General features: G+C 41.8%; 1 protein-coding gene across 3 annotated transcripts in view; it reads left to right on the top strand.

The window, feature by feature from the left end:
• The window catches only part of WDR11 (WD repeat domain 11), a 136566-nt gene that overhangs the window by 56710 nt on the left and 54985 nt on the right, over positions 1 to 24871 (top strand). For all 3 annotated transcript variants that reach the window (XM_056529748.1, XM_056529749.1, XM_056529750.1), the window contains exons 12-18: positions 237 to 343; positions 5552 to 5627; positions 5837 to 5945; positions 10555 to 10679; positions 13725 to 13872; positions 18151 to 18257; positions 19101 to 19215. In XM_056529748.1, coding sequence (XP_056385723.1) covers positions 237 to 343; positions 5552 to 5627; positions 5837 to 5945; positions 10555 to 10679; positions 13725 to 13872; positions 18151 to 18257; positions 19101 to 19215 — 787 coding nt within the window. The remainder of the gene's footprint in view (positions 1 to 236; positions 344 to 5551; positions 5628 to 5836; positions 5946 to 10554; positions 10680 to 13724; positions 13873 to 18150; positions 18258 to 19100; positions 19216 to 24871) is intronic.

The following is a 24871-nucleotide window of genomic DNA, read 5'->3' as shown; positions in this document are numbered from 1 at the left end:
CTGCCAGACATTTGCCAAACCCTTAAAGTTTTCCATTCACCTGAGATGAGTAAAGAGGGTATTGTAAACATTGGCTTACTCTCATCTCCCAATGTCAAGCACATGTGTTATACAGAAACGTCTGTCGGCTTGACCAACAGTAGCCTTATGTATGGCCGGCTCAAGGCTCATTTTGATATTTACTGTTAATAACTGACGCTTATCCTTTTTTAAAAATTATTATTCTATGGTTTCAGAGGCATCGAATGGACCAGTCTCACAAGCTTCCTGTCATTTGCTACTTCAACCCCAAACAACGTGGGGCTGGTGAGAAATGAGCTGCAGCTCGTTGATCTTCTTACTGGTGAGTCTGTGCCTAAGACTCAATGGTCTGTAATAGTTACCTACAATGCTTCTATGTATCACATGCATGTCCAATGAGCATTGTGGTCAAGTTAGATATGCAAATAAGGTTCTTTGGTGCAGTGGGGGGGGGGGGGGGCGTTACCTAGACCCCAAGTGCAATGCTATGCATGCCAACCAGGCCCTGTACCAACCCCTGCTTATATATATTCATAGGCCACCCTGCAGTGATGTAGGTAAAATCAGCTTGGATTTTTAAGCTCATTTTAGCTATGTCACTGCAGGGAAGTCCTATGAATATTTAGAAGCAGTCTGCATCCCCTTAATTGTTTACCAGGCACATTTCTGTATGTTTGGCACCGACTGGTACCAAAATATTGCAGTTAGTCCCATTCACTTGAATAGGTCTGTACTGCAGTACCATGCATAACTGTTACAATATGTACAGCACTGTGCCTTGTTAATAAAAAGTGGACTAGGTGCTCGTAGGAGTGCTGCAGCCTCTTTGGTCAGCTGGTTGATGGAAATGTTGGGTAAGACACCTGTTGATCTGATATTGGTGGCCTATGCTATGGGTATGCAAAGTCCTGGTAAAATGCCTTTAATAACATTTTGCGAGGTCATGCTACTCGTGTAATTCCGCACAGATCCCCAAAAGAAAGGGGCTGCAGCTCATAGTAGGTAGATCCCAGTGACCCCTTCAACGTTTCTTCTACACAGCACCAATTCTGCCCCACTATTGTGTAGAAGTTAAATGGAGCTGCATCTCAATACCAGACTTTGTGACTAGTGTCAGACAGAAGCTGAAAGAGAAAAAAATGAAAACACATGCTCCAAGGATTTCTAGTCATTTCAATAGCCTGTGGGAAAACAGCTATAAAATATAGTTAAAAAGGGAATTTTTAAGGAAAAATGTTGCATTATGATATAATAGTGCACCCCAAGGCACAGCTCTGCAAAGAATTTAAACAAATAACTGGAAATATGTTTTATTTGCTTAGTGTCGTCAGCTGTTTTTGCAACATTTTGGCTTAAGTGCTGTTTCCTAAGGAACATTTCCAGCATACTAAGCAATGTATGAAACTAAATAATTGGCTTTCTAATTTTAGGCTACATAGTTATCCTGTTGCACAGTCCAATAGGCCAGACATGTATGTGTGCACGGTCAATCCCTCGAGCTGATTTAAAGAAACTATAAAGATAGAAACAGCTGATCACACAGAAGAAAAATGTTAATCCATGGCGTGGGGGACAGGGGATTATCGGCAAGGTAATTGCCGGTACCGATAACGTCCAAAATCGTGAATATCGGCCAAACCGATAATCGGTCGATCTCTAGTGAATACACACTTATTGCATCCGCTGCGTATTTTGCACTACTGTAAATACGCTGTGGATTCTGCTACGAGCACACACTCAAGGATACCCGGTCGCAGCCCTGTTTGTACAGTAAGGTTTGGTCCCAGCAAGCCGAAATGACACTAGCGCACAGGCCCGCCTCCAAACTATACTGCACATACAGGGCAGCTGCCAGGTAGCCCTGTGTGTCTGCTCATAGTCAAATGCACAGCGTATTTCCTGCAGTGTGACCCTACCCTTAAGGGAGAAATCACTTGGATTTTTTATTTAGTTTTCCTTTAACTGATCATAGCAGACTACATTTCAGTATCAGGTAGCCAACCATATAAGTAGCCTGATGGGGGCTTTGGTCTCCAAGTTTATTACTAAATCTTTTGTCCTGTCCTAAAAACAACCCCCTTAATTTTATTGCAGAAGAAATATTACATGCTAAGTCAATGTCTTAAAGCGTACCTGTCAGATTCCACACAAAAAATGTTGCTCAGTACCTTATCTTCCCCATGTAAATCTCATTTTTATTTTTCTATTACCTATATTTATTATAAAAAATACCTCTTTTCATTAGCTCACAGTGTTAGAAATTCTCTCAGGAAGGGGGCGTGTCCCTCCCTTGTGGTGGTGGGAGGTGAATGGTGTGTGGTGGGAGAGGGTGTATCCTTCCCTTGTGGGGGTGGGAGTTGATTGGTGTGTCTGCTCATGCAGCCTTGTTCTGCTCTGTCCGTGACTCATGGACAAGCATGATTCCGCTTCGGGACTGGTTAGTGTCCCAGTAGGGATGGGGACCCCTAGTGGTGGGATTTTTAGGGGCCGTTTTCTAAATTAAATATTTAAAATGTTTTAAACAAACATCGGTCTGAACTACCCCATTGATACATGATAATCTTTCATTGTGGGGGAAAAAACCTTTTAAACTCTTTGCATACTGTTACAAAATCCTATATTTCAGTTACGGTAAAGACAGGGATTCATTGAGTCACCAAGCGATTATTCTTTTCTAATGAAAACTGTATAATGTGTACAAGAGCATGGTGGGAGCTCATAAAATAATCCCAATGTATAACTTCGTCCTATAGAGCGTTCTCTGATCTTCCTGCAGTAGTGAAATGTAATCCTCATTAGGAGCGCGGCAAACTCTGGTGACTGCTCTACTAAGTAAACCTTTCTTTGTCTCCAGCATTTTAAGTAATGTGGATTCACGCTGCGCTTGGCAACAGATTCGGCTTTCACAATGTGAATTATTTAACACAGGGGTGATATGCGAGGCTGCTGTTTTTTTGTAACACAGAAAGCAGTGAATGTCAGGCTGATTCTGTACTCCCCGAGGTGCTGGAATGAAATAAATGGTTCTATATTACCTGGACTAAGTGCTTATTGACCAGTAATATAGTGTTTATTAGCCAGCATATCAGCATTTCTTCAATACTTAATAGGATTCATCATTCCTTCAACAATGATTCATCTCATCATTACTTTGGCACATTGAAGTTATCATTGGAATAGTAAGTTTTAGGAGTAACATAAGATTAGTCCCATGACATCACATATCTGCACTGACTGCCGCTGAGTAATTTTTCTGGGAAATGCAACCTAAATGGGCACTGTAAGATCAGATACCTTTTTATATGTTGTTACGGATGAAAATTAAAGACCTTTTGTAATATGGTTGTTTGAATTTTTTCTTAATGTTAAATAAAGAAAACTGTTCCTGAAAATCCCACCACTAGGGGCCCCCATACCTACTGGGACACCAGCTAGTCCTGCAGCAGCCTCAGGCTTGTCCATGAGTGATGGACAAGAGATGATTCATGGACAAGGCTGCATGAGCAGACACACCAATCACCTCCCACCACCACAAGTAAGGGACACACCCCCTTCCCCTGAGAGGATTTCTAACACTGTGAGCTAATAAAAAAGAGCTATTTTTATAATAAATATAAGTGATAAAGGCATAAAAATTAGATGTACATGGCCAGGATTAGGTAGTGAGTAACATATGTATGTACGTGTGTATATATACGGTGTGTGTGTATATATATATATATATATATATATATATATATATATTTTAATGAAGAACAAATAAGGTTCTCTTAGTATGTATTAGTAGCCCCTGTTACCCAATGGAGGCCAAAATATTGTCATTTTAGTTGGTTGAAGATGGAGTTTATATTTATTCATTATATGGAGAAGCGCAGACTGCTGTTTAATTCTGTAGAGCTGTGGAAAGCACAAAGACTTTTATATCACTGGTCTGACAGGTGCAACCCAAAGGAAACTCCTAACAGACACTGCACAATGCAATATGAAAAGAGCCTTACATTTTATTGGATTTGCTTTACAGGTGCCCAAAATATCCACTGCAAACTACAGTGCTATGCAAGAAAACGGGTTTTCAAGATCACATTGACACATTGGCCCACATTTACTAAAAATCAGCTTTCTTAGACAGTGTAAACCTAGACTAGACAGTCTAGAACAGTGATTCCTAACAAGAGTGCCTCCAGTTGTTGCAAAACTGCCAGCCAAAGACTGTCTGGGCATGCTGGGAGTTTAAGTTGTGCAATAGCTAGAGACCTGTTTAGAATATAATTTAGAACAATTTTTTTTCCAACAGTGTGTCTCCAGCTATTGCAAAACTAAAACTTCCAGCATGTTGGGAATTGTAGTTTTTCATCAGCTAGAGGCACCCTGGTTGGGAAAAATTGTTCTAGACTGTCTAGTCTAGGTTTATAATATCATTTAGAACATATTTTTTTTCAAACCTAGACTAGACCTTTCCCAACCAAGGTGCCTTTAGGCTGTCCAAGCATGCTGGGAGTTGTAGTTTTGCAACAGCTGGAGGCACCCTGGTAAGGAAACACATGTCTAGAAAATATGCCAGGCTGTTTGATAAATCTGTTGTGTTATTTGACTGTCTAGTCCAATTTAAAACCAACTTTTAGTTGGTTTTCAGTGTGCAACAATTTTGCACCAAAATTCTGGTGCATTTTTGGTGCACAGTCTCACACTTTTGCCAAAGCCACATATCGTTTTTGAAATGTCCACAACATTTGCAATAGTAAATCTGCCCGTGTGAAAAAATTATATGGCTTGCTTTTATCCTTTTTATTACGCTTCACCCTTTCCATTATAAAGCGTGAAATCCACAGTCACCTTGGGGGGGATTCATCAAAATCTGCCCAGTGGAAAAGTTGCCCATACCAACCATTAGCTCGCCTCTTTCATTTTTAACAAGGCCTCTGCATAATGAAAGAAGCGATCTGATTGGTTGCTATGGGCAACTGGGTAACTTTTGATCTCCCCACTTAAGTCTACCACACATAAATTTGGTGTAGATTTCCTGGAACAAATCTACCGTGTGTTATCTAGGGGTTAACGGAGAAGCTGTTGGAGTGTGTCAGACATGTATTTTTCTCATCCTATTCATACAAAGCAGACTACCATTAGCAGTGGCTTTATTCTTCATCCAGCCACAGGAATTGTTTTTGTTTTATCTAGTAAAATAATTGGCAATGGGAGTAATAATTGTTGGCTTCATTTGAAATAATTTGATCTTTGTCATAAAACATACATTGTTCTATGTATAATACAATAATACATAAATTTAGGTGCACTACTGTGGTAGATGTAATAAATGACATTGGCTAACCCTCAACACTAATGTTAAAATTGAGACATTAGCCAGTATATCCTTATATGGAGGACATACCTGAGCCCGCACACCAACGCCAAGGTTTCTCAAGTGGTACCTAACACTAAACCTATCTGTGCAGTATGGGCAAAACCAGGGGCCAGTGGGCAATTACAGCAGCATTGTTCTATGTATGTCAGCTTTTCCTTGTTATTTCAGGTAGAAGTATGGCTTTTAGAGGAGAGAGGGGCAATGATGAACAACCAATGGAAATGATTAAAGTATCTCATCTGAAGTAAGTGCTCCTGCATCAAAGAAACTTAATGTTTAAAAAAATTAAAATAAAAAAAGAGTAATCCCTTTCTTTCCCTGAGTCATTGCAAATAGTGGTAGCAAATGTGTGCTTCTTCGGCATGGGAAATGTGTTTACTATACTGTAGCTGTAGCACTCCTACATCATGTGAAGGGGATTCAGAACTGACATCTGTCCTTTGTGCTTTTCAGGCAATATCTGGTCGTGGTATTTAAAGACAAGCCAATGGAATTGTGGGATATCAGAACGTGTACCCTGCTGCGGGAAATGTCCAAGGTCTTCCCTACTGTAACAGCCTTGGTATGTTCAGTTAACAAATGCCAACAGCATTGTTTCTCCTTTTACGAATGGTGATTCATTCAAATTAAAGGGGTTCTCCTGTGAAAAAAACATAATTTTTTTTCTATAATTATAAATTAACTGGTGCCAGAACATTATACAGATTTGTAAATTACTTCTATTTAAAAATCTTAATCCTTCCAGTACTTATCAGCTGCTGTATAATACAGAGGAAGTTTTTTTCTTTTTGAATTTCTTTTCAGTCTGACCACAGTGCTCTCTGCTGACATCTCTGTCCGTGTCCGAAACTGTCAAGAGAACAGGTTTGCTATGGGGATTTGCTCCTACTCTGGACAGTTCCTGAGACAGACAGCACTGTGGTCAGACAGCAAAGAAATTTAAAAAGACAACAACTTCCTCTGTAGCATACAGCAGCTGATAAGTACTGGAAGGATTAAGATTTTTAAATAGAAGTAATTTACAAATCTGTTTAACGTTCTGGCACCAGTTGATTTAAAAAAAAATGTTTTTCACCAGAGTACCCCTTTAAGGTATTGAAACAGTTGGATGGTGGTTAGTAGAGGTCTCATGTAAGCCATTAGTTACTGCACAACCTGTTCCAAATCCAACAGTTTTCCCTTTTTCTCTTCAAACATGACTGTGCCCTAAAGAGGAATTTACTTGAGTAATTCCTCTTGAATTCTCAGCTTAGAAATAATTAACATCTGTTTTGCCATTGACTTCAATGTATTTTACTCTGCACTGTTCACACTGTGTAAATTCCACTCGTGGAATTCTGTTCCGTTAGAAGAAAGAACATGTTAATTCTTGCAGAATATACGAGCAGAAGTCCATTGAAGTCAATGGAAATCGTTTCAGCGCGGAATTTGCGTGGAATTCGCACAGAAATTCAGCGCAAAAGTAAAAAAATAACAAGGGAATTTATAATTGATGGTTGTAGTCCAGCAAAAGGGAAAAAAAAGGTTGCTCCTATATTCCGCGCGGAAAATCCGTGCGGAATTCTGTGCTAATTCCTCACGAAAAAAATGTTAATTCCTCAGCGGAATTTTTACGCGAGGATTCCTCTCCAATACCTCAGTGTGAACGCACCCTAAAGGTATGTTTGGGAGAGTGTGGAAAAACCTGCCTGGCTGCACAGAGCCCTGACCTCAACCCCATCCAACACTTTTTGGATGAACTAGAACAGAGACTGCAAGCCAGTACCCCTCATCCAACTTCAATGTCTGACGTCATAAATTCTCTTCGAAATGAATGGCAGACACCTCCAAAGTCTTGTAGAAAGTCTTCTTAGAAGAGTAGAAGCGGTTTAGCTGCAAAAGGGGGACCCACTCCATATAAATTCTTGTGGGTTCATATTGGGATGTTCCTAAAGCTCCATAGGTGTCCCCGTACTTTAGTCCAAATAGTGTATACATGCAAAATGTAAAAGTGTGCTTTATTTAAATAATACCATGATCTGGACACTTGTGAACTATATTTGACATACTTTGTAAGTCTTACAATCATCCTTGCGGATGAACAAGGTCTGCGTTCCACATTTTCCCAATGTAAAATAAAACTGTGTCATAACGAATTAATTTTTTTCTTGACGAGGTTTTAAATCTCTCCTATGCTTACACATAAGTTATGACAGACCAGACTTAAGGAGGTATTAAAGGGTTACTCCGGTGGAAAACATTTTTTTTTTTTTTTTTAAATCAACTGGCGCCAGAAAGTTAAACAGATTTGTAAATTACTTCTATTTAGGAATCTTCCAGTACTTATCAGTTGATGTATACTACAAAGGAAGTTATTTTCTTTTTGAATTTCTTTTCAGTCTGACCACAGTGCTCTCTGCTGACACCTCTGTCCATGTCAGAAACTGTCAAGAGCAAGAGCAAATCCCCATAGCAAACCTCTCCTGCTCTGGACAGTTCCTGACTTGGACAGAGGTGTCAGCAGAGAACACTGTGGTCAGACAGAAAAGAACTCCAGAATGAAATACAACTTCCTGTGGAGCATACAGCAGCTGATAAAAACTGGAAGATTAAGATTTCTAAATAGAAGTAATTTACAAATCTGTTTAACTTTCCAGCACCAGTTAATTTAAAATAAATTTGTTTTCCACCTGAGTACCCCTTTAAGAGAGAAAACTCATGCAGAGACTTGGCTTAAAAATGACTGGGCTCGCTCTCTTTCTGTCGCTCCGCCATGTGTTATCTAGGATACTAGAATAGCCTAAGGACCCATTTAAAGCACCAAAGCCAGAAGGCAGCTTCGACCCCTGTGGCTGTTTTTCTGTCTTTCGAGGTTGCTCGCAGCAGAAACTAGATTAGTAGATGTGAACAGTTTATGTGCTCATTGAGCAGCGCTGTATTTACATCTATAGTATACCCATGGATTAAAAACAATGTGGATACGTGTACCCCACTTACTCTTTTAAACCATGAAGGCAATTTTGCAGCAGTTTCATTTAAAGGGGTACTCCACTGGAAAACATTTTTTTATTTTTTTTTTTATTAACTGGTGCCAGATTTGTAAATTAGTTCTCTTAAAAAATCTTAATCCTTCCAGTACTTATCAGCTGCTGTTATTATCCACATCAAGTTCTTTTCTTTTTGAATTTCCTTTCTGTCTGACCGTAGTGCTCTCTGCTGACACCTCTGTCCATTTTAGGAACTGTCCAGAGCAGGATAGGTTTGCTATGGAGATTTGTTCCTACTCTGGATAGTTCCTAAAATGGGCAGAGGTGTCAGCAGAGAGCACTGTGGTCAGGCAGAAAGGAAATTCGAAAAGAACTTCCTGTGGATCATAACAGCAGGTGATAAGTACTGGAAGGATTAATATTTTTTAATAGAAGTAATTTACAAATCTCACAAGAAAGACAGAGCAATTCGGCAGAGCTTACTTCTGATCCTCTGGACTATATAGCTCAATAGCGGGTATAGAAGTGAGGGGTGTGTGGTGCTCAGACTGATGAATAGATAAATCCAAACAATTCATGTAGAAGAAGAATGAAGAAGTCGGCAACTCACCAATCCTCGGTTCAGCAAAGTTCTTTATTGCACATACTCAAAATCTGGGTTGCCCAGGGAGAAGACATAAAAGATGGCAAACGCGGGGGGGGGGGGGGGGGGGGTACCACAGAGAGACTACAACGTTGTTTCGCACTACATAGTGCTTCAACTGGCAACTGGCCAGTTGAAGCACTATGTAGTGCGAAACAACGTTGTCGTCTCTGTGGTACCCCCCACCCCCGCTTTTGCCATCTTTTTTGTCTTCTCCCTGGGCAACCCAGATAGTGAGTATGTGCAATAAAGAACTTTGCTGAACCGAGGATTGGTGAGTTGCCGACTGCTTCATTCTTCTTCTACATGAATAATTTACAAATCTTTTTAACTTTCTTCCACCAGTTGATTTACATTTTTTTTTTTCCAGTGGAGTACCCCTTTTAAAGGTGTAACAGTAAAGTGAGTGCACTTGGATGTGTCTCTTATAGAAGTCTATAAATCACCATTCCTTTCAACCTTTGTGCCATCATAATACACAGGACCATTGTTCTCCCTATCCTGTAGGTGTGTTATATATGTTATTTGTCTCAATACTCATTAAACACATGAAGTCCCCATTCACCTAACATTTTAGGGCTTTGTCACTGTTCTACATAAGGATTCTGGAAGAGAGAAAGCAGCATGCGCAGCGAAACGCGTTGCATCTCTGCACATTAAACAGACCTGGTTTTACTCTCGTGGTTTTGCTAATTTCATCCGTCCGGCGCCAAAGATATTCCTGCTCAGCTTATAGTCACTCCTTTTGAACATAAGAATTCTGACATGCAGCGTACCTGCAACGTCGCCATAGACTTTCACAACCCAAACATAGTGTGCTATAAAAAATGTATACATGATGAAATAGACCAAATATATTTACTAGTAGACTAGTGGCCATACTGCGGGTATGAGGGAGTATCTGGAAATGTGAGGTAAAAATGCTTTCTTCTTTACCTTATCTTTATAGTGCACAAAGATTAAAGGGGTATTCCAGGAAAAAACTTTTTTTTATATATATATATATATATATATCAATCCTTTTAACAATTTTCAGCTGCTGAAGTTGAGTTGTTGTTTTCTGTCTGGCAACAGTGCTCTCTGCTGACATCTCTGCTTGTCTCTGGAACTGCACAGAGTAGAAGAGGTTGGCTACGGGGATTTGCTTCTAAACTGGGTGGTTCCTGAGACACGTGATCAGAGGGCACTTAGACAGAAAAGAACAACTCAACTTCAGCATCTCATAAGTAATTTACAAATCTGTTTAACTTTCTGGAGCCAGTTGATAGATAAAAAAAAAGTTTTTTTTCCTGGATAACCCATTTAAGAATTAATATTAAAGCATATAACCTGACCCAAAATCTACAGTTTCCACTTTTCCAGCCTGGTTGAGGGCTCTTGTCTGGTATATATGTTGTTTTTTTTTTTTTTTTTTTTCACCATTTATTATTTCTTGTTCTGTAAACTATATACGGTACGTACTGATTGTTTTTTATTTTATGTTTTTTTTTTTTTCTGTGATCATTGAATATCTGATTTCTTGGCGTTGAAACACAACAGCTTCCTCCTTCTTTGTCTCTCAGGAGTGGTCGCCTTCTCACAATCTGAAGAGTCTTCGCAAGAAACATATGGCAGCTCGCGAGGCAATGGCACGTCAGACAGTCTCTTCAGACAGCGAAGTGAGCGGCGTTGAGTCCTCAGTCATCAGGTAAGACATCTGGCGGCTCTCTAGCACTGTAGCAATAGTTCAAAGACTACTCACCATATTTTGTGTGTCACATTTGAAATGGTGAAGAAAACTGCATTGGAAATTAGAATGAGCTGGGAAAATGTGTAGATCTTGCTGAGCGCTTCTAATACGAACACATTTCATAACAGCATAAAAAACTTGGAAACTGCTGTATAAATGTAATATTGCAGGCAGCTAGGACTTCTCAGATCAATAGAATACAGATCTTTAAGGCTACTCTCACACTGCTGCTGGGCTCTGCCACAAACGGCCGTAAAGGCTCCCTTTTTTTTATTTTTGCCTTTAACGGCTGTCCAACGGGAGGCATAATGTCACGGAGGATCCCATTCACTTGAATGGGATTCTCTGATGTCCGTTACTGTGGCCATTATTCCACCCCACAAATTTTTCTCCTGCTGTCTCACGAAATCTGTCTCACGAACTGTCCAGAGCAGGGGAGTAGAGATGAGCGAACTTACAGTATATTCGATTCGTCACGAACTTCTCGGCTCAAAGGCTGGAAAAGGTGGATACAGTCCTAGGAAAGAGTCTTCTAGGACTGTATCCACCTTTTCCAGCCCACCAGGGCACCTGAAAGCTGAACTAATTTATGCAGGCTAAAGTCAGCAAACGCAGAGCCAAGAAGTTCGTGACGAATCGAATTTACTGTAAATTCGCTCATCTCTACAGGAGAGGTTTGCTATGGGGATTTGCTCCTACTCTGGACAGTTCCTTAACACAGACAGAGATGTCATGAATAGAAATGGAATGAACAGCTCTACAACAAAAACTGTACGAGGTTAACTGGGCACACCTGTATCCACAGGTGTGATAAAAATTTTGAATAAATAGAAAAAGAGAATCCCAGTCCTCAAGTACCTCAACCAAAATGCATGTACAATGGATAATTGGTAGAAATGTATTTTATTATTAAATTATCACATATAAAGTTAATCACAGGGCCCATGTGATGTACAGATAACCAATTCAAACATAAAAAAAGGAAAATAGGGGCCTGGATACAATCTGCAAAGGAAAAAAAAGACCTAAAATGTCCAAATTTACAATAATATAGTCAGTAATGCAAGAAAAAAAATCCTATGCTAGCATTATAGTCTTAAATTACTGTAAAGTGACCGTACTGGAGAATCCAAATACAATCCAATGATCTGTAATGAGATATGACCTGCAGCAGTGTCACCGCATATGATGTATATCGATTGGTACTAAGTACCGCTCACCACCTGGACAGTAAACCTTTTTCTACTTGTCATTAATTAGGACTATTGCAACTTGCTATAATCCACAGATAACAGTGTGTTTATGTATCATATAGAGCCTTGCTTTTAAGTGAGTTGTCTTCTAGTTTTATCCCCTTCAAAAAAATAAAGCTGCCCAGCCCTAATCTGATCAATTTGGATCTAGAAAACACCCAGCAGTCATCTGTTGTTGCAAAGAGAAGTTTCAGCCTAACTTTACATTAAATGTAGTATTACATGTGCACCCACTCAAGTGAATGGGCATTTATGTCATTCAGAAATGACTTGGGTCTGCCAAAGATAAAGCGTACCCACACCAATCATGTCTTCAATTTTCTGAAAACTGACTGCAGCACTGTGCACAATAGCCATTTTTCTATATAACTATGCAGTAGGAGACTAAGCTTTCCCACTTTGTCTACACAGCTCATGTCTCCAGTACAAGATTCAGTGTATTGTGATTCTATGGCACTGGATCTACTGGCGCTGGGGACTGTTATAGAGATGAATCGGGAAGCTCTGTCTCTTAAAGGGGTACTCCGCTGCTCAGCGTTTGGAGTGTTCCGAACGCAGGAGTCGGTGCCGGGAGCTCATGATGTCATAGCCCCACCCCTTCATGATATTACGTTACGCCCAGCCCCCTCAATGCAAGTCTATGGGAGGGGGTGTGGCAGCCATCACGCCCCCTCCCATAGACTTGCATTGAGGGGTTGTAGTGTGACGTCATGAAGCGCTGGGCTATGACGTCACAAGCTGCCGGCTCCAGCATTCAGAACAGTTTGTTCCAAATGCTGAGCAGCGGAGTACCCCTTTAAAGGGGTAGTCCAGTGGTGAAAAACGTATCCCCTATCCTAAGGATAGGGGATAAGTTTGAGATCGCGGGGGGTCCGACCGCTGGGGCCCCCTGCGATCTCTCTGTACAGGGCCCCGGCTCTCCGGCCAGATAGCGGGTGTCGACCCCCGCACAAAGCGGCGGCCGACACGCCCCCTCAATACATCTCTATGGCAGAGCCGGAGATTGCCGAAGGCAGCGCTTCGGCTCTGCCATAGAGTTGTATTGAGGGGGCGTGTCGGACGCCGCTTCGTGCGGGGGTCCACACGCCCCCTTCACGCGGGCTCTCGGGGCTCGGTACAGGAGATCGCAGGGGGCCCCAGCGGTCGGACCCCCCGCGATTGCAAACTTATCCCCTATCCTTAAGATAGGGGATGAGTTGTTCACCACTGAGTCACCACTGGACTACTCCTTTAATGCATAGCAAAATACAGTGGAGATAACAGCGCCCCATTCAGAGATTTAGGCACCAAATTTGAAATGCATATCCTTTAGACAAATGACTCTCGTGCACAGTGCTGCCATCTAAAAAGCATTAGAGGTACCCTTTAAAGACTGTAATACTAAGTGCCATTCCACTTTGACTCTGATTGGGGGGTGAGGAGGGGGACCTCTCACTGACAAAAGAAATTGTTCTTGTTGGTTAATAGATAACATGACTCCCACATGCTGTTGCATTATATTGCTTTCCTGCTCCTCATCCAATCACTGTCCAGGTGGGTGATTTGATAGAAGGAAGACACAGACTTCTAAAAGAATAAATAACATTAGTCTGTAGAGCTGATCACGTAAGCTGCTGGTTTGCTCTTTTTTAAGTGTCTCGCTTTATGGTTTCTGGCTGTGCATTAATGCTGCACAAATGAGGCCATTAGACGGAAGGGAGGGAAAGAGAATAACAGAGTAGCTGGTGCCAACATTCACCTGCCCTATTAGTCTGTTACAGGAGGCCGAGAGCAAGTCGGAGCTGAGCCAGAATATCTCTGCGCGGGAACACTTCGTGTTTGCAGACACAGATGGGCAAGTTTATCACCTTACTGTGGAAGGAAACAGTGTGAAAGACAGTGCCAGGATCCCTCCGGATGTGAGTGCATCTCTGTGGTTGTTGCCCTACAGGCATGCTAAGGGAATAGTGTCACGTTTAAACTGCTGTTTATTGTCATTTTTTTTTAATTTATATTATGACTGATGATGTAGCGTTATTTAGTACAGTAAAATGCTGGACACGCGGCAAACTCTATTATAGTCAGTGGAATCCATTGGGTGCCATTGTTGTCTGGCTTGCAGCAGATCCAGCATCAGCATCATTTTCATTGTTCTGCTTCAGTGATTACTTTAGTGATTACTATTACTAAGAGACTTTTTTTGGACTTTATAATCACAAAACCCTTTGAGGCCGTGGCCCCTCTGGGACTAAATCCCTTTAACTAGGGAACCCCCTTTTTTTTTTTTTTTAAAGTATTTATATCCTTATTATATCTCCATTAGAATATTCTCCTATATACAGTGCAGTAATCTCTAAAATTACAAAGGGATGCGATCCTTGTATAAATATGACTCTTGTCATTCATCTATTGCAATGGAGATGATAGTTATTTCACTCTGCATGAGATTGCCTTAATCAAACTGACTTCATATAGTTGAACAGTGCCCTTTTATTTTTAGAACAAGATTTATTATCTCTTCTTCCTAAATCAAGGTCGCTCCCTTTGCATGCTTAAAGCTCACAGCTGTACCTCCCCAACGTTTCGCCAGAATTGGCTGGCTTAGTCATGGACCGAGGTGACAGCCTCGGCAGCGTTTTTCCTGCAACGTGAAATATGCTGCGGATTCTCTGTGTGAACCTATCCTTAAAAGCAAAGACTTTTTGAGCTGTAAATTATGGTCCAAAAATCATTGTGCGTACAAAGCTCAATTCATCACCATTTCTTCTGGGAAAGTAATAATTTTAGGAACTCAATGGATCATATAAGTGTAAATGTCACAGGCTGAATATTACTAATACAAGTACAAAATTTGTATAAATATAAAGCTGTATTGTAAGGTTAGAAATGAAAAGACGGCACTCACCAGATCTTCTTATTTTCTTCTTTATTGGAGATGTATATTCATCTCACTTCAGGAGGGAGACATACAGGGGGTATATCAAGATGAGGCTACAGCAGCCGTTTCGCACAATCTCGAGCTTTGTCAGGCCTCTCCAGGCCTGACTAAGCACAAGATTGTGCGAAACGGCTGCTGTAGCCTCATCTTGATATACCCCCTGCATGTCTCCCTCCTGAAATGAGATGAATATATTTCTCAATAAAGAAGAAAATAAGAAGATCCGGTGAGTGCCATCTTTTCATTTCTAACCTTACAGTTTGGATTGTATCTATATGGACTGAGCACCACTATATATCTTCTTTGATAAGCTGCTAGCAACTCAAAGTATAATACCTGCTCCAAGCGCTCACAGCAGTGCCAGACGCATCATTTCTATCCAGCAGTGATATAAAGCTGTACTCTGTAAGTGGCCAATCCAACAACAGGTCCCATGAGGCCAGAGAAATATCCAGTACTCTTGGAACTTCATCCTCATGGTCGGTGGGGATCCCACCTCACTAAATATAATGTTATAGCATATGTTAGAAATGTGCCATAACATTATCAGATGGAATGAGCCTAGATCATTTTTGGCACTTTTGCAGACATATACCCCAGCTCTCAGGTAGGGGAGGTTCATCCTCAAAACCCTGTTACACTGTAGATAGAAATACACCTGTCAATCAGTGGGCAGATAAATCGGCTTGGCACCAGGTCTCCTGCATTTTAGGAGATAAATATAACCATGCCAAATAACAGTGCATGCCTGATGGTTGGTGGCCACACATAAAGACATTGCAGTCCTTTGCAATCTGTAAAGGGGTTGCCTCAAAGGACAACTTTTTTTAAAAATGGAAGGTAATCCCCACTTGCCCATCTTTTCTGTCCCTTGACAAGTGATGGCCATGGTAAAGATATAGGAGTCTGGCTGGCTGTCTTTGTTACCCATTAGGAAATGAAATAGTCAGTCTAGTTTTTCTGAGGGGCGCTTTTATCTCCTCCATCACGTGTTGTGAAGTGGAATCATCTGTATTTATATGTATTGATGATGTTCTTGACAACATGACTGCCTTTAAGAGCCGGCAGCCAACCCATTTGTCATAGCCTAAGGTTTCAATGCTCTTCTTTATTTAGCTGCTGCTGATCCTTTTCAGTGCAGTTAGCGGTGAGATTACTACTTGAGAGCCTTGTGAATCACACATTGTTCAGCCGCTATTGTCACTTTTATGGCAAGACCCTGATGTAACCACTACCGAATATTGTGTTAATGCTGTATCCGCTGGGTCAGCTGCACATTAACCAAGTGTGAAGATTGTGTTTAGTGGTGCACAGGGGATTTTTTTTGTATCCTATATGCTGCATATATTCCACTCAATGTACTTTAGTCATAACTTACATCCACTGCCGTGCTGTTTGTCATCAGTGGCTGACACAAAAACAGGTTTCATCTTGAAGGTAGAAAGCAAAGAAGATGAATATCTACATGTATTATCACACTTGTAATGTAGTGTTATCATAATGATGTGTATGCTACACAATGGAAGATTAGTGCATCATTTTGATTCATTGCTATAGGAAACAGCTCCACTTTTCCTTTTGTGCTATTTCTGATATCTTATATTCTTTGTTCTCATTTAGCTCTTACAGCACATCTCTTAGAGGACTGGTAGTCTCCCATGCCTCCAGTGCCTCTAAACACAACATTCAATAGACATTGTTAAAGGAAATCTGTCATCAGTGTCACCTGCACTAACCTGTCAGTACAGACAGGTAGTGCTGCTGACCCTGATGACAACTATACTTACCTTGTCCCGTTCTTTGCTGTCGTTCTCCTGCGATCCTCTTCGGTATCTTCAGCTCCAGGCCTGCATGGGGCGGAGCTTAGTGACGTTCGCTGATGTTCTCTGTTGGGTCCTGCTGCTAGCAAACAGCAGCGGAGATGTCATGAAGCTCCGCCCATGCTCCAAGTCGAGCCCGGAGCTGAAGATACCGAAGAGGATTGCAAGAGAATGACATCACGGAACAGTACAAGGTAATTATCATTGTCATCAGTGACTGTTAGGCTGGGTTCATACTACGTCTTAAGCAATACGGGCCCATATGCGGCCAATGCGGCCCATATGTAATGTATTTCAATGAGCCGACCATAGTGAAGAGCTGACTCCGGTCGGCTCATTTTTGCGGATTTTTGCGGATTTCCCAACGGACCTAAAATCATGGTAGAAATACATTACATACGGGCCGCATTTGGCAGGGATACGGGAGCACCTGGTTTTAGCTCCTCCCCCCAGCCGTATGCTGTCCCGTATTGCATAAAACATAGTGTGAACCCAGCCTTATCTGAATGGTGCAATGGCATAAAAACTGCAGAAAAAAACTCACATACTAAAATGTGCAAGTGCAAACAACAAGCTAAACAGCCATAAAGTACATGTGCATGCAGGCAAAATTACGATCTGGCAGGGAGCCACGAGAGCGCCGCCCCCTACATATGTTTCGGTAAGTAAACCTTTTCCCCGGAAGGTTTTGTGCCATTACACCTTCCACACAACTAATACTTGCATGGTGTCTATTTAGTGCAACTTATTTACACCATAAATACCAAGTTATGCTGGAACTTTTCCCACAAAACTTCTTCTCCGCTTTTCCTGCTTTATAACATGATGCCTGCAGATTGGACAGTGTGACAGCTTCCCATTAAAGAGAATCTGACAGCTAGTTTACACGCACTAAAGCCAGTATACTGGGTTATAATACAGTTGAAGAGCTGTAAAATGAGGGGTTACTCACTAAAATCCGTTAGGTGCTGCGTTATGCTTGTAAATAGTTTTATTACTAATGCACCCCAGCACACATTGGAGGCAGGAAGACAGCTGACCAAGCTCGCCTGTCTTCTCCTTATTCTCCTGTTGGCCCCGCCCTCTTCATTATTATGCTAATGAAGGCCGCCGGTTAGCGCACAGAGAGCACAGTGCTCACCCGCGATCTTCATTAGTAGTTCCACAATAGCCAAAGGTTGCAGTACACTCTCTAAAGTCCCAGGACCCCTTCTTAGCCATAAGTTAAATTACTTTTCATAAGGAGCTATGTTACATTTTGTAGAATATCAGACCAAGAGGAGTTAACAAAATGGTGAGGATACCATGAACGAGGCCATTAACAATAGATGTTGGTTATATACAATATTTTTTATTTGAATGACATTGTGGTGTTATTTCACTTTATTTATTTATTTTGTTAATCGACTAAGTTAATAATTCTGACCTGTAATTCCCAGGGCAGTATGGGAAGCATCTCCTGCATAGCTTGGAAGGGGGACACATTGGTCCTGGGAGACGTGGATGGAAACTTAAACTTCTGGGACTTGAAAGCCCGCGTTTCAAGGTGAGTCGTCTGTGACTGCTGTCCTAGTAAATGTAGAGCTGATTAACATTTCTAACATAGTGATGATGTTGCAAAATAAAGTTTATTGTGAAAGTCATTGTGGTTGTTTTTTTTGAGAATTTAGATTACCCATTTGAATTTACTGGAAAATATAATACCATTTTTTATATGTTATTTTGATTTCAGCAGTGTTAAAGGGGTATTCCTGGATTTTTTCTTCTTCAGCCTTTGAGCCCATAATGGCAAATTATAATACTGTGTAATTTGCTTCCTGTGCCGCTTTGTCTTGTTTTCATGCACAGGGCATACACTTGGAAGTACTGTAGTTCAGGTCTTTTCTCTGACCTTTCCCAGCATTCCATGCAGCAAGAGACAATATGTCATAAGTCACATTGTCTCCAGGGGGCGTGGCTATGGTGCAGTGGGTGGGAGGATAGCAGCTCGAAAGGGATTTACTGAAGTAATGCTATCCACCCAGCCACTGCAGCATAGCCACGCCCCCTGGAGACCATGTGACTTATGACCTATTGTCTCTGGCCATATGGAATGCTGGGAAAGGTCAGAAACAACCATAAAATAAAAAGGCTTGCAAAACTGCCATTCCAGGTGTGGATCCCGTGCATGAAAATACGGTAGGACATAATAGAAGCATATTACATGGTATTAAAATTTGGCATCATGGGCTCAAAGACTAAATGTGGTTGTTCTCCACATTCATGGACTGACTGACCCTTTTATATGTGCATAGTAAACCTCTCCCACTGACCCCAGTTATAACCGTTTGCTGTTTAAGAGTTAAACAATTTCTAATGTTACCTTTTCTCCATGACCTATTTGTTTCAGAGGAATACCAACCCGCAGGAATGGTGTATGGAAAATTCGCTTTGCTCCAGGCAAAGGCAACCAGAAGCTTATTGTACTGTACAATGATGGGGCAGAAGTTTGGGATACAAAGGAGGTAAGTGTCTTAATAGTATTTTTTTTATAGCCGAAGAGTCACAGATTTTATGATATTTAGAACAGTGGTTCCCATGCGAAAGCTGGGTAACCATATTTGACTCTATAACACTCAACATGAGGCTCCTTTGCTGTTGGCAACTAGACCAATAGATAGAGGGTTGTCAAAAGCACCACTGACACTTGGCACCAGAGTCCGAACAATATCACAGGCAGTTCTGAGCCAAGAGATATGTCACTGTCTCTTGTTGTAGAAATCGGTTACCAGAGGTTTACTGTAGATGCCAGACATGCAGCAAATAGCATCTGCTATTGGGCTCATATTCAATTTACCATCCTATAGCCCAGTGTATGTGACCAGTTGTTGCATAGTGTTGTGCCCAGCAGAGGTCACTGTTGCTTATGTTATTTATCACTTGGCTTTTTCTGCAGTCCAAAAGTAACGTTGGATTTGCAGTAAATTATTTATTTTAAACATCAAAGTGCAAAGGGAAACATAAGGAGCTTGAAAATACATGACAAGGAAATATAGATACTACCAGCAATATTGCATTAACCCCATAGTTTGGCATTATGTTGAAAAAAAAGAACATTTGAATGTTTTTAATTACTCCTGTATGACATTGTAATTCTTCTGTACAGTCCTCTGTGTCATTGGTCAGGACTGATTCTCCAACTCTTGTTTAGGTTTTCCTTCTGTGGCCCCCTCTCATTGGATCAGGTTGTTTTGCTTTTGCGAAGGTCCCCTAGCCTATACTGACCGTTGAAGTGGCACTAAACTCTGCCGATGGCCTCTGTCGGGTCTTCTGCATCTTGAGAGATCCCTCAGTTTGGGGTCCCTGGACCACGTCTGTTCATCTTTGTTTTTTCTTCACGAAGTTTCCAACCTTATCTCATTGATGCATTGATTTCTCATCTAGTATGGACTCCTCCTTCCTTGGGGCACATACTTTGATGTCCTTATTTTTCCTGCTTAATTTACCTAATCCTTTTTTCTCTGTACAGTGCAAGCAATGCACTGATGCTCTGTTGGTAAAAAGGTGCCTCCAGCTGTTGCAAAACTACAACTCCCAGCATGCCCGGACAGCCAACAGCTGTCCGGCCATGCTGGGAGTTGTAGTTTTGCAACAGGCACCCTGGTTGGGAAATACTAGGCCAGAGAATAGGTATTAGCTTAGTGTTGCCTCCTAGTGGCAGCAGTCTATACTCACGGTTTTCTATGTCCCCCATTGAACTCAGCAAGGAAAAGTTTTCTGGATAGAGTAATACAGCATGCTGTGCTATAGTCAGCATCAGATCCAACAGAAGCACCTAACCCATATTAAACAGATTTTTAACCTTATAAAAACTTCAAAGGTTTATTACAATAGCAGTAAGTAAAGATTATTGTTATATGCTTCTTGTTATTGTTATTCAATTTACCAGTATACTGTCTATATTATTACAAGCAGGTTTCAAGATCACTTCTTGCTGTCATTTAATGGGGACGTTCATTGTTTACTCCCAAAGGATCGAAAATCTCTCCTTTTCATGTCAGGTACACAGAAAACTTCTCTTGGATGACAGCAAGAAGAGATCTTGAAAACTGCTTGTAATAATATAGACAGTATACTGGTAAATTAAATAACAATAATAAGTATATAACAATAATCTTTACTTACTGCTATTGTAATAAACCTTTTGAAGTTTTTATAAGGTAAAAAATCTGTTTAATATGGGTTAGGTGCTTCTGTTGGATCTGATGCTGACTATAGCACAGCATGCTGTTACAGTCTACTAGTGAACATTCAACACTTTAACACTATTAACTATGTTGGGTGCTTTACTATGTGAGTCGCACATGAACAGTGCACGCTATGACGATAGTGTAAAGATGGTGCTCGCTAAATCTGTACATCAGATATATCTATAAGCCCTGGATCACCTAGCAATAGCCAAAATAGTGTATTATGATATACACAAGTATCCAAACCCTAATGCAATTATTATTAGTATTATTATTATTTGTTATTTACATTTTTTTGTAGTAGCAGTAGTATTATTATTAATAATAATAATAATTGTATTTTTATTTTATCTATTTCTTTATTTTTTTTACTGTAATTTTTATTAAATAATTTTCCATGGATACAGATCCAAATATAAGAAAAACATACAAATGATGCAACAGGGGCCGAAGCCCAATAACAGTCGGCATAATACAAATGACCTCACAGGGGCAGAAGCCCAATAACAGTCAGCGTAATAGAAAGTAGGAAACATGAAATGGTAGGGCAAGCTAATAAAGTCAAAGGAATTCCTGGAAAGGCCGGATTTTAAGTCCTATCCTTAGCAAAGGCGCCTGCCTCTCTATATCTTCAACATGCTTCAAATACAGTGTAAATCGGCCCCAGTGGTGTGTGTTTTGTGAATGCGTTGGTTCATCTTGTCTACAAACCTTTTAGCATTTTACATTCAATAACAGCTCAAGGAAATTGCCAGTTCAAATTGACATCTCATTACAGCCTGGAACTAATGTAGCATTACAATATAATTATATGGACGTCAGCTAATGTTGACATGGTAGCCTTTTATCCAGCTCTCCAGTTCCAGAAGACCACTTACTAAAAGGTCAGATTGGCAGTGTCCAAGCTTTACTATTTTGTCGATGTAAAATATTTTTGAAGTAATAAGTAGTCTCATCACATTCCCCCCCTGCTTGTAGCTACTTTTTCTCTGATGGCCAGAGTAAAGTCAATCTGGTATAATCTATTCTTGCTGTGTGTGGAGAATGGTATAACCTTTAAAGGAATACTGTAGTGGAAAAAAAAAAGTTATCCCGTATCTGAAGAATGGGGGATAAGTGATAGATGATGGGAGAACTGACCCCTGGGATGCCCCGCAATCTCTTTGCAGTGCGCTTGAAGGGAGCGTTCCATCCCTGCATGGCCCAGCAGCTGACACGCCCCGTCCATGTATGTCTATGGGATACATGAGGGGGCATGTCGGCCACCCTGTCATGATGGGGTTGGACACGCCTCCTTCCTACAAACTGCCGGGGCCGCGTACAGGAGATACCGGAGGATCCCAGCAGTCAGACCCCCCGCAACCTATAATTTATTTTCCACTACAGTATTCCTTTAGGAAAAAGTTTTTCTTAAGGGGGCGTGGCCTGCATGCAGAGCAGAGCAGACGTGAGTGCACCGAGCTCCCGCTCACCGCTTCATTCACCCTGTAAATTCCCACCCTGATTCGCTGTGACACATACCGGAGAGTGCCTCTGGACTCCAGGATCCCTTGTGCCGGCGGCGGTGAGGCTTGCAGCTCCGTTTCGGTTTTGGCTGCAGAGTGCGGGACACTGGTGGGACCGGATTCGAGGGAGAAAGTGGGGCAGCTGGGCTCCGGGGCAGGCGGCCTCTGAAGGTGACCGGAGGGGCTGCGCTGGAAAGTGGGCCTGGTTGTCCCGAGCCGATTGGTTCGCCCTGAGAGATATGAGTGGCGCTTCTAGCTTCTGGTGCCTTACTATGCTCATACTTGCCCAGTTCAGTGTCTGTGTGCTACCATGGTAGGCATGAGGGGCAAATCCAAGTGTAATAAGTCAGGGCTTGGCGTGGCTCGTCCTTCCTCGGATGATGATGTTTCTTCAGATGATGGACACTCTGAGGCTAGTGGTCATTCCCAACGAGACTCTGTGGCCCAGACACCTCTCTCTACTAAAGTGGTGGCAAACGCTGCTAAAAACTGAGTCAGTTTTCCAGGTCTGAGGATCCGTCGGGCAGCGCTTTGCCTAATCAGTTTGTGTCCTTAGCTGACCGTCCTTCTGATCCATCACTTCTTCCTTCTCCTGATCAGCTGTAATATGATTGGGCCCTCATGGACCTTCACTTTACGGACATATTGTCTACTATAACCTCTTAGACAGGAGTTTGTCATCCTGCGTCATGAGACTCAAAAGCTGAGAGAACGCACCACGGAGGTGGAAAACAGAGTTTCTACGGTGGAGGACACTCTTTGCCCTATCCTTCAACAAATTGCTGAACTCCAGTGGCAGTTTCGGGGAATGGTAGACAGAGCTGACGACTTTGAAAATCGTCTACGTCGCAACAATATTAGGCTGGTGGGCCTTCCTGAAAAGGCGGAGGGTGACGATCCTGTGGTGTTCCTAGAGTCCTGGCTGAGGGAGCTTTTGCCTGTGGATCCTTTCTCTCCCTTCTCTGTACAAAAAGACCACCGGGTCCCTGCCAGACATCATGTACCTGGGGGGCCTCCTCGACCATTCCTGGCAAAGATTCTTCACTTTAAAGACAGAGACGCTATCCTGAGAGCAGTGAGGATTAAAGGCGAGGTGCTTTTTGGTGACAGCAGAGTTTCCTTCTACCCGGACTTCTCAGTGAAATTGAGAAAACAGCGCACCCAGTTTACGGATGTTCGAGCCCAACTTCGCTCCAAAGGATATCGCTACGCCAAGCTGTACCCGGGTGGTGGATGGACGCACTACCAAATTCTTCACTTCACCTGCTGAAGTGATGCAGTGGGCGGAGGCTGCCCCAAGGCGGCTCAGCCACCAGACTGATATCCCTGCTGGACTGCTTACTCCCTTCTTAGTTAGTTAGAGGGTAGTATTAGCTGGCCGAGGTTCGAGTTCCCCCTAGGATTTCACTGGTTAGAAGGTCAAGGGGGTGTTGACCTTAGTTTACTCGGTTGGCAGGAGGCGGTCGTTGGTGGATTGTAAGTAGCTCCTGCTCTCGCCTGATATGGTTATCTTGTTAGGGGAACAGGTCTGCTCTGGTTTAGTTAGTGTTAGACAGGGACTTGTTTTGGGGATGTTTTACTGTTATTATCTGTTTTTGCTGTTCTGTGGTGTCTTTGTTGTATGTAGGAGTTGGTTGGCTGTCTGTGGTGTGCATGGGAGCTCCTCTAGTTGATTGGTTCTTGTATGACGTGGTGGGCCCTGTTTGTGCTTCTCACGGGCTTCATGATGGGGTCCCTTTAAGATATTTAGTTGGAATGTCCGTGACCTTAATTCCAAGTTTAAGAGAGCATTGTGCCTGGATTTTGTTAAGAGACATTCCCCGCATATTATTTGTTTGCAGGAAACTCACCTCACGGGTCAAAAGGTGTTGACCCTTAAGAGGGTTGCGAAGGGTTACCACTCTTCCTACTTGTCTCTATCTAGAGGGGTCTTTCTAGATAGAGATGACACCTCTCTCCTGACATGGACAGAGGTGTCAGCAGAGAGCACTGTGGACAACACAAAAAAGAAATTCAAAAAGTAAAGAATTTCCTCTGTAGAATACAGCTGCTAAAAAGTACTAATAGGATTAAGATTTTTTAATAGAAGTAATTTACAAATCTGTTTAACTTTCTGGCACCAGTTCATAAAAAAAAAGTTTTCCACCGGAGTACCCCTTTAACACATATTACCCTACGGTAATTAGTGCCCGAGATATGCTCATTCAATCCAGGTTTGTCCTTCATTTGTATTATACTCCTGTTAGACTACATCGCATGGGGGTCTCGGGGTCGGATGTCTGTTTAGCGTGTGAGCGGCAGAGATGCACCTTTCTACATCCTGTTTGGACTTGCTCCTGTGTTGTGGCCTTTTGCAGAGAGGTAATGACATTCCCGAAATGCCCCAAATTTTTTTATAAGGTCTGGGTACCGTGGTTGTTGTTGGA

The sequence above is a fragment of the Hyla sarda genome, chromosome 7 (genome assembly GCF_029499605.1).
Source record: "Hyla sarda isolate aHylSar1 chromosome 7, aHylSar1.hap1, whole genome shotgun sequence".
NCBI classification, from domain to species: domain Eukaryota; kingdom Metazoa; phylum Chordata; class Amphibia; order Anura; family Hylidae; genus Hyla; species Hyla sarda.
Note: the sequence above shows the minus strand (reverse complement) of the source record. Positions and strands in the feature narration are given on the sequence as shown.